At 47.3% G+C, this 10,486-nt stretch overlaps 1 protein-coding gene across 4 annotated transcripts in view; it reads left to right on the forward strand.

Annotated features, from left to right (window-relative positions):
* The window catches only part of Nr6a1 (nuclear receptor subfamily 6, group A, member 1), a 198,910-nt gene extending 191,112 nt beyond the window's left edge, over positions 1-7,798 (forward strand). For all 4 annotated transcript variants that reach the window (XM_005382484.1, XM_005382491.2, XM_005382490.2 and 1 more), the window contains 2 exons: positions 192-344; positions 2,680-7,798. In XM_005382484.1, coding sequence (XP_005382541.1) covers positions 192-344; positions 2,680-2,768 — 242 coding nt within the window. In that variant the 3' untranslated portion in view covers positions 2,769-7,798. The remainder of the gene's footprint in view (positions 1-191; positions 345-2,679) is intronic.
* The last annotated feature ends 2,688 nt before the right edge of the window (positions 7,799-10,486 follow it).

A 10,486-nucleotide genomic window follows, 5' to 3' on the forward strand; every position in this document is an offset into this window, starting at 1 on the left:
ATATATATATCTTTTCTCATTTCTCTTCTTTTATCCAGAGTTTAGGTCTTCCATATCAGAAATATAAAAGATCCCCTGTTGTGACCATGAATAGCTTTTAATTGAAAGATGCATGTACTCAACAATGTGTTTTTCCGCATTAGAAAGCCCCTCTCATTCTCTGTGTGATTTTTTTTTTTTTTCCCCTCCAGATATCAGGGGTCTGACCAGTGCCTCACAGCTGGAACAGTTGAACAAGCGATATTGGTACATTTGCCAGGATTTCACTGAATATAAATACACACATCAGCCCAACCGCTTTCCTGATCTCATGATGTGCTTACCTGAGATTCGATACATTGCAGGTAACACTCTGTCCTGGGTTTCCATCCCTTACTTGCTTCTCCTAGCTAGTGAAACAGTGTTTTAAGGAGGCTGATTCCCATCACCACCTGCATAGAAACTGCTGCCCTTGCCCTCAGAGAAGCTCTGTTATAACAGAAAGTGTGTGTTTTCTGTGTAGAGAAATACACAGGTCCTAAACTATGGTGTGCAGGATACTTTGTGGCCTTATTTAATCTTGGCACAATCTCTGTAAGACTGCTGGTTGGTGATACTAAATTTTGTAGGTGGGAGACAGGCTAAAGAATCCCAAATTAACTTCTCATGAAATATGTACTTTGGTGTGTGTCTGTGGTACTGAAGATGAAACCCAGGGCCTCACCTTGCTAGGCAAGTGCTCCACCCCTGAGCTACATCCCTGGTCCATGAATTATATACTTTAAAACAATGAACTTGATATGTGAATTATATCTCAATTTAATAAGAAAAAAACTTCATAGGATTGGACTTTCAGGAATCATGGAAAGTGTTATCTTTAAAATCCTGTGTTCGCAAAGGAATTTTTTGTGTTGGGTGTGTCTTTGTGTGTGGTCTTGACCCCTTCTCAGCTTCTTGACATTTAATAGGTTCATTTTACTGAGTAATGTTAGCTTTTTGCTGGTTTTTTTACTTCAACAATCTTTAGTAAAGATTTTTATTTCTAGCCATCCCGTGTATACTGAGGGGCAGCTCAGCAGTGTGACCTCTAGACTAGGATTGTTCCTGCAAAATTCAGCAATATAATTATCTAATGAAAAACTTGGATTTTGACAGGGGAATTTTTTTGCCTCCCCTTGGGCCACAGTGCAGTCTAGCAGATGTAAACTGGTCCTGACAGCACTTAGAATCATCTGGGAACTTCAAAAAAAAATACTAGTGTTCAATTTGCACCTTCACATACTCTGATTTAATTGGTCTGAGGAGGAGCCTGGAAATTAGTATTTTTTAAATGTCCCTTAGGTGATTCTAAGTTACTACCAGGGAAAAAGCAGCTCAGCTTAGCCATTTACAAAGTACATGAGTACACTAAATGATCGGAGAAGTCCTTCAATAAAGAAACCTATGCATGTCTCACTAGTGTAGGACCTAAAAGAGTGAATAAAAACTAGGAGGTATGATAGATATTGTGAAACGAAAGGAAAATACTCAAAAGTAAAGGGCAACTGGGGTGAGGGAAAGGAGAAGCAAAAGAAGGGAAAATTATGTAAGTATGTATGTACAGGATAGCTAACATAGTTGTACCACTGTCTTCTATTGCTCTACAGAAAGGAACATTAATGATTACTTGTTTTTTTCTTTTTTGGTTTTTTTTCTCCGGTACCGGGAACCGAACTCACGACCTTGCGCTTGCCAGGCAGGCGCTTTTGCCGCTGAGCTAAATCCCCAGCCCTAATGATTACTTGTTTGATCAATCTTGTATGTCTCTATTTGTTTTCCTGAGAACCCACTTTGAAGATACCAATAAGTAACACAACAACCGTGGTTAATTTCCTACAACTTTGTCTGTAACTCTGTTTTGTTTGTATTGTTCTTACGCTATTTTGTAAATGGGTGTCTGTCTGTTAATGTTTTCCTTCTTTTATTTTTTTATTTTTATTTTTTGTTTTGTTTTGTTTTTTTTTTCCGGTACCAGGAATCAAGCTCACAACCTTGTGCTTGCCAGGCAGGCGCTGTGCCACTGAGCTAAATCCCCAGCCCCCTTCTTTTATTTTTTAAAATAAAAAAGAAACCTATGCCACTACATTAACCCTGAATTTCACAAATTTCTTTGCCCTGTGACCTCCTCACCCCCAACTTTTATTAACCTGTGATACACTTTTGAAGGAGTGTCTTTTGTTTGTTTGTTTTCTGTAAGCCAGAATCGAACTCATGACCTCATGCTTGCCGGGCAGGCGCTGTACCACTGAGCTAAATCCCCAGCCCTGAAGAAGTGTTTTTAATACTAGAAAGTCTACTAGGGAAAAAAAGACAGCATAAAATTCTGGTATTTTAGCTCTGAGAGGGCTAGGTAGGACTACTTTTCAGTTTCAGATTCCTCAGCTACAAAATGACGATAAAAAAGTAACATCTATCACATGGAAAACTATGAGGCTGAAAGAGATGATGCATTTACCTGCCTAGCACAGCCATGGGTAGTGAAATGATATGAGTCTCCCGAGGACTCCAGAATGAGTGGGTAGTAGACGCCAGCCCTGTCTGACCTTTATAGTCCTTCTGCCACTTTCTGCCCCGGCGACATCACCTTTCATTAGCACAAGAGAAGGCAGGTTCCCCCTTCTGCTAGTGGCCACTGCTAACTCCTCTTCTCCCTTTTCTCAGGAAAGATGGTGAATGTCCCTCTGGAGCAGCTGCCTCTCCTCTTTAAGGTGGTGCTGCATTCATGCAAGACAAGTGTGGTCAAGGAGTGACCTGTTCCCTGCGCCCCCTCAGGCGACTGCAGAGCCTTGGGTAGGCAGGACGGGTTCAGGAAGAGAGCCAGAGACCAAGATGGAGGCATGGTGCAGTTGCCTCCATAACAAGAAGAGTTTTTGTTTGTTTGTCTGTTTTTTTAACCTCATTTTTCTATATATTTATTTCACGACAGAGTTGAATGTATGGCCTTCAACATGATGCACATGCTTTTGTGTGAATGCAGCAGATGCATTTCCTTGCAGTTTACAAAATGTGAAGATGTCTAATGTTACAGTGTTGTCATTGTTTAGAGATAGTTCTTTTGTATTTTGAGGGAGAGGGTGGGATGGGCTGAGATACTGTTTCCGTGTTAACAAAGATGACTACCTCAATGGAAGGGGGGTGTAACCATCCCTACTGTTTCCACTTTTTCTCAGCAGACTTATGTGTTTGTCTGTCAGAGAGCAAACTGCCTTTTTCTAGCCGTATACTTGTCAAGTAAGAGTACACCAAAGGGGTGAAGTGGTGGCAGGGATTCACTAAGCCAGATGTGCAAGACATGTGGAACAGGAGATGAGGGTTGAGCCATCTCAATGGAAAGTGCGAGAGTTCAGATCAGGGCATAGTGACCAGATGTAAAGCAGCACAGCAGGTCAGTCCTAAGGGCAAACAGGCTTCTGTTCGCACATCCTGCTGCCCTCCTCTCCCTGCACCACCCCCATCCATTTCTGCCACTGTCAACTGTCCATCCAGCGAAGATGTGGCAGTAAGTCAATCCCTAGGACTTGTGTACCAGCTCCCTCAGGGCTCGCAGCTACCTAGTTTCCTACTTGATCTTCTAAGCCCTGCCCTTCTCAGACTTCCTTCTCTCTCCCTTATAAGTTTGACTTCCTTGCAGCCCTTTGAAAAACTAAGCAAAATGCCATGTTCTGAATCCTGATGCCCATTACTGATTTATTCTTCTCTTGCTTCTTTGCTTCAAAGGGGTAGTAAGACGAAGGCTAAGTTGCTGAAAGAATAACTATTCCTCCTTTAGAATCCCCTGCCCCCACCACCACCCACAGGACTCAATTGAAACCTGGTCTTTTTTTTTAAATAGTGGAAAGGACCATTCACCCTTCTGGCCAGAAACTTTGCTCCTAAATCCTACTCCAGGTTTTCCTAATCTCTCCATAATGAGACCAGGTTTTCCGAGGGCTCCAGAACGGAAAGCCAGGGTAGCCCAGCTACTCTTTTGTGAATCAGTGCCTGGCCAACCAAGGCCTGGAGGGCAGGGGCCAAAAGCACCTGGAAGGGAAGGGGGACTTTAAACTACCTCATGTTTCTAATGGCCTGTCTGCTACCTCTGCAGGTGTGGCCTGCACCCCTTGTCTTTCACTACCTGCCCCACTTCGTCCCGGGAAGTGTTCCTGCCCCTCTGGACTTTGGCAAGGGCCACACCATGTCTGTCTTGGAGCTCTTTCAGGTGCTCATCCCTTCTCTGCCTTAATGTGGCATTTGTTCCTGCCCACACTCGGGCACCTCCCGCAGCCAGTGCTCCAGCCAGACCATGCAGCAAATGCAGCCTTGGGAGGGCGTGAGGGGCCCACAGCACTTCCTCTGTCAGTTTGGCCAAAGACTGTTTGCTCTCCTGACTCAGCCAGTATACCTACCCAGGTGACCACCAGTGTGCACAAATTGGGTAGTCTGCTTCTGTTTATAATTTTTTTTTTTTTTTTTTGGTGAAATGTTACGGGTACCAACTAGCAAAGGAGTGAGGTTTGTCCTTTGCTGGATCTAAAACTCAGAGCATTACTCCTCAATGCCATTTCCCCAACTGTTCTAAGAGGAGACATGTTCCTTAGAAAAGCTCCAGCTAGCACATTTTTCATATGGCATTGGGAAGATTTATGTGTTCATGTGTGTCTATTAATTTGTAACTTCACAGTATTTTTCTTGTTTTCCTGAATTTTTTATTTAACCAGCTAGATCATATTCTTTGGCTACAGGTCAGATTCCAAGCTGCTTTCCTCAAATAGGGGAAGAGACACATATTAGAGACTCCTCCTCTGAGACGGCTCCTGTGTGCAGCATCTTTTCTTGCTTAGTCCGCCATCTATCAAATCATTATTTTTTGAAATTCCTTTTCAAATTAAGCATTTTATCTGTTGTGTTGGGTGTCAAAGGAAATTGCTCTCTGATCAGGCAAGAACGTCTCTCCGATCATGTAGTATTAAACAGAGCAAGTTGTTAATTTGTGGAGTGGGGAAAGGTTCTGCAAGTTGCCATTGTACAAATCCATTTTTACAAATGTTTGCAGCAGATTCCACAGAACAAAGAGCCCATTCATTGCCGAGAGCCCTGCAGAATCTCTGAGCCAAGTGGCTGTGTGTTCCGAGCTGGAGCCTGACCTGTGGACCGTCTTTAATGTCTTCTGCACCCAGTCCTTTTATGACGTGGGCTTCTTTTAAACAGGGTAAAGTGAATGTGTTGCATTGCAAACTCAGGTATTATGAGGAGAAGGTAGGAGTGTAGCTAGCAGCGTGGAGACATTAGGTCAGCCACTAGATGTATTTGTGAATTTGGTTTGAAGGACACAGAGAAAGGTTGGAGGGGGAGGTTTGGCTTGTTTGTTTTTTGCCATAATGTTTGGTTAACAGGCAGCCTTTTTGCTAGTGGAAGAAGAAAAAAGTTGTACGTGTTGTCTCAAATTCCTCTGTCCTCTCTCTGATCCTAGACACCAAACGCACTCACTTTGAGTGAGTTCCCCACCGTAATGATACGACCCTGAAAGTAGTGTGGAAAAGGAGAACCCCACCTCCTTGCACAACATTGAAACATGTAAGCTTTTCCCTTCCTTTTGAACACTTTCTTAACCCAAGACAATAGTGTAGATTCCTGGAGCTTCATCTCTAATTACTCTTTGGTTCCCTTTGTGGACTGTGGAGTCCTTTGTAAGGTGTGATGCGCTTTCCCTTTATCTGGAGAAGTTCCCCAGAACCTATCTAAGCACTCCACCTAGCTCAGAGGACATCCAGCCCCTGTGCCCAGCCTGTGAGAGAGGTGGGCCAGCCTCCAGGGATAGAAAGGAGCAGGCAGGAAGTTTCCTGTCTGGATCCCAGAATCAGAGCACGCATAGGGGGAAGCCTAGGGATCTTTATGGTGACACTGAAAGCCACCCTACCTTACATCAGCCTGCCTCTGCCCTGCCCCATTTCTCAGGGAAGCGAGTATCTGATAGGGCCAGTGTCACCAGATCTTTAAAACCCTGGCTCCTCTGCAAGCTGCCCTGCTTTGCTACCCATTCCCTACATTTGCTTCTTCTTGGCTTCCTGGGGAATGGGACAGATGGAACAGACAAATCAGTGTGGGCAACATGTAAGCCATGACCAAGGTTGGCCAGAGTAGAGACCCTGGTTTTCCAGCAGGGTAAGAAGTTGAGCAGTGGTTCCAGATTCATACCTGTGGACGCCTGGTCTGTGTGCTTTTCCTTGTTGCTTTTAAAATTTTTGCTTTTAAGAGATTTCAGCCTTCAGGCTAGTCCTTTTTATTGAACTTCAAGTTTTTTTTTATTGATTTTTTTTTAAAGGTTAAAACAACAACAAAAGCCCTAAACAAAAGCCCCACTACTCTTTCTCCCCCCCCTTGACCTATGAGAGCCTGCTCCCCAACCCCACACTCCCCTTTGCTTCTGCAGTTGACCATCCTTCCTTTTTCCCCCGGCTAGAAGCATCTCTGTCCAGTGTCTATGAAATGATGCTTCACCTGTGTCTCAGGATGAGAAATGGCAATCATCCCAACCAGGTGCTGGAAACGGGCTAGCCTTGAGGCAAGGGTTTCTAGGGCCATAGCTCAGGGATGTGTATTTAACTACAGGGTCCCAGAAACGCCTCTCTTGGCTGCCATAAGCAACATCTCCTTTCTGGGCTTGGGAGACAGACCCAGATTGTTTCCTTCAGAGGCAGGAGTCCCAGAGGCTATGGCTTCCTCTTTGGCCTTCCTGGGCCACCTTGAGACTTGAAGACTTCTGACTGTCCTGCAACACAAGCCTTGGCGGCCCCGCCTCTAGCAGCTTGTAAGAAGCCTGGCCCCTCTGCCCAGTCCGTTCTCCATCTGACCTTCTCCTTCTGGGCCTACCACCCTAAGTGGGCCATGGCTTGCTCATGAATTAGCTATAGGCTCAGAAGGAAGCTAGGAGGAAGGCAGAGCCTGCTCCAAGCCCAAAAAAACGCTGTGATCCTGCTGGGGGCTAGCCTTCCAAATCCTGGAGCCAGCCCTGTCGGCCAAAGGATCCTCTTTGCCCTTTGGTGACTGTTGTTTTCTTTGCTGAAATGTCTTATTATAGGTGATAATGTTGTTGACTCAAATTTCCATGAAAAAAAAAAAAAAAAAAAAACTACCTCTCGAATGACATCCTGGTCGATTCCTCTCAGAGGAATCCTGTGGGAAAAGAATACTGTAGCTCCTGCACTGTTTACATGTTTCTGTCGGGAAAGAAACCCTGCCTGCCCTGGGGTGTTGGTGTTTTTGTCTGTGTTGCCATCCCAGGCCTGTGATAGGGGCTTGTGGCTGCATTGTAATGTCTGGCTGTGTCTGGGGAGTCCTTCCCACCTGCCCAGCAAGGGACAAGCCGCCCCCTTGAAGAGGCCTCCATCTCCCTCCTCAGTTCCAGGCATGGGGGGCACCACCTCCCACAGCACCACCCTCAGGGGTTCTGATGGCACCTGCGTCGTGAGCCTACCCCAGGCTACGTACCCGGGTCCACCTCCACCCACGGTCCTGGGAGGAATCGGGTGAACAGGATGTCTCTGAGCCCTTGTTCCCAAAGGGCCGGCCAAGGGCTGCCTGCCAGCCTGGCTCCATCTACCCTGCATGACCAAATGGTAGTTGGCGGGCTCTGCGGGCTACTCAGGCCTTCTGCTACCTCCCCCACCTGCCTGCCGGCAAGGGATGGGCCCCGTTTTGTGAATTGACTACCTGTGGAAATGTGACCAATTAGTGTGAAATGCATGTTTAGCAAGTATTAGGTACTGTATTTGAACCAATAAATGTGAATCCTGCACATGCATCTGGCTCTGAATCTTGTCTGGAGCTTTGGATCGGGAAGTGGGATGTCCTGAGGTGCCCCTGCTCAGGCTGTTGCTTGTCTCAATTTCTATGGCTGAGGTCCTGGCAGAAGATAGGGATCAGCACCGACTGTAGGGCCTGCTTGGTGGGCCATGCACATAGTGTTGGGGCTTTTCGCCAGCCTGAACCTTCCTCAACTTCAAGAATGATGATTTCTCTTTTATAAATGAAAAAACTAAGGTTGCAAAATATAAAGAGACTCCTCCAAGGCCACCCAGCCACAAGTGGTACAACTGAGAAACTGAGTCTGTTGGGGGAGGCACACAGACCTTCCTATGCCTGGGGAAGCGGGCCTGGTGCGAGGTAGGAAAGGCCTGTGGAGGGAGTGGCTTGTACTGGGCAGTGCCTAAGGAAGCTTCCCAGGGGAGCGGGTTGACAGTACCCTGGAAGCAGGTCCCCAGGCCAAGAAGAGGACAGACCAGGTAGCAGGACCAAAAGCATGTTCAGAGGCCTAGCGATGAATGAGAAAGGTAAGGAGTATCTGGGTACCTGAGACTGTCCTGGCCGGGTAGTGAGGATGGGAGGAGTAGGAAGAGCTGAGGCTGGAGAGTGGCTGGGAGCTTTGGGAGAGAAAGCATCAGCGGTGACTCACGAGAGCTGCACCTCCCTGGCCTTGGTGTGCTCAACACGGCCTGCCTCTTGTGGTCTGTGGTCTCACAGATTAATACCTGCATTCCAGAGGGCACATGACAGCCTTATGCTGACGCCAGATCAGCCTAATTTAAAAGGCAAGTGTCCTGCGACTGCTCGCACACTCACGAGTGGCAATTGGGTTGAGGGCTGGATGAAGACCAGTGGGAGACAGTGGCTCTGCAGTCTGGGAAGACAAAGGCTGAGGAGAGTGTGACCATGAAATGGGGGCTGCCCAGCTGCCTTGCCATGCCTCCGCCCCCAGCCCACGGCACCAGAGAGCCCTTGAGGCTTGGAAGAGGTGGTTTCGAACAAACTGCTATAGAGGGAGCGATGGTCTTCACCGCCCCACAGGAGGGACCAGACGGGCGAGGAGGAGGAACACCGGCCACCGCCTGCTGCTCCTTGGCAGTGTCCGCTGTGGTCCTCAAAACAACCTCACAAGGTTTAGGCCTTAGCCCCAGCTCACAGTGAAGCACTTGGGCTTGGGGGAAATGAAGCCATTTGCCAGGATGCATGGACAAGAAGCAGAGTTAGCTGTTGAATCCAGGTCTGTCTGATCCCAAAGTTACAACAGCTTCCTCCCTGCTCAGCCTTATGGTTCACTAGTGCTGAACAGGTATGTCTTGAGTTGGAACAAAGCTCCAGTAGCCTTAGCTTGAACCTTGTGTATTCAAACAAGACCCCATGAGACTAATGAAGAGTTCATTCTGTATGAAGCAGAGGAGCAGACCCAGCTGAGGTGAACTGAGCAGTACCCTCCCAGACACACAGAATGCGACACCTCATCTTTAATTTTGGGAATCTAGCATCCAGTGTCCCTTTATCAAAAAAAAAAAAAAAAAGTCCAGCCGCCAAAAATGTAGGAAATGTTGCACTCCATTGTCTTCCCACTGATCCCAACCTTCCCAAAGTCCTACCTGGAGAAAACGCATTTTGTTTAGCCCAGGTTCTACCAAAAGCATGTGAGCATGGGACATTTTTTCATGATGTTAAAATTCTATTGAGATGATGCTGCATGGCATAAAATTTAGGACACTGCTGCACATTTATAAATTGCTACTTAAGTAACGCTGAGCTCTTGGCTTCTTGGAGTGCTAGGCAATGATCCAGAAATAAAGAACTATAAAATCGGGTTGCGGGTGCAGCTCAGTGAGTGCTTAGCATACACAAGGCACTGTGGTCATTTTTTGTGGGTTAAATTACTGATTCCCCAGAGCCACAGGATAAATAATGGTGCTATCATGATCCCATTGTACAGATTAAAAAATCAAGGGCCAGAGAGAAAATAATTTGCCTAGGATTATGTGACTAATGAGAGCTCAGAAGCTGGTAAAAATGAGCGCTCAGTGCCAATTCCTAGCACTCCTAGCAGTGCTAAGAGCCTCCTTAGGCTAAACCAGAGCGAAGTCAAGTGATCCCTTCATCACTAAAGGGTCTGCAGCCAGCGTGATGGCAGGGAGGGTGCTTGGGTCTTCCACGGAGTCTTCCCGGGCATTATTTTCCCAGGCAGCCTGTGAGACCAAGCATGTCGCCCAGCGTCTCACGCTGATTCCAGCTTTCGCCTTCCCACTTGGTTCGAATCCTCTGATCCTCACTTCCCCTGTCCACGGGTAGAGATGATGGTGCCCGTGTGCAGGAGCTGCTGGAAGACTGTGGCTGGCTTGAAGTTGGGGCTCTGAAGCTGTGTGCTGGGAGCAGCTGCCCCTGCACCTCAACAACAGAAGCTCAGCAGATAGGAACCACCTCTCAGGCTCGGCCTGGCCTTGGCCTGGCTGCCCGTCAGGGTTTCATGTCCACAGTGGCAGGCAGCCTCTCCAAGCCTGTGGCAAAAGTGCCCAACTGCCAGACCCAGGGCTCTTGGAGTCTTGTTCCCTTGGCAACAAGTCTCACCATGGAGACCACAGCCCCATCCTTGCCCTTCTCGCAAGCTCCCTCTCCACAAACCTCTGTTCACAGCCCGGTCCTAGGAGCAGTTGCAGGCCCTGGGGCGCGTTAA

Source organism: Chinchilla lanigera, unplaced genomic scaffold (genome assembly GCF_000276665.1).
Source record: "Chinchilla lanigera isolate Chin_1 unplaced genomic scaffold, ChiLan1.0 scaffold00018, whole genome shotgun sequence".
Taxonomy (NCBI): domain Eukaryota; kingdom Metazoa; phylum Chordata; class Mammalia; order Rodentia; family Chinchillidae; genus Chinchilla; species Chinchilla lanigera.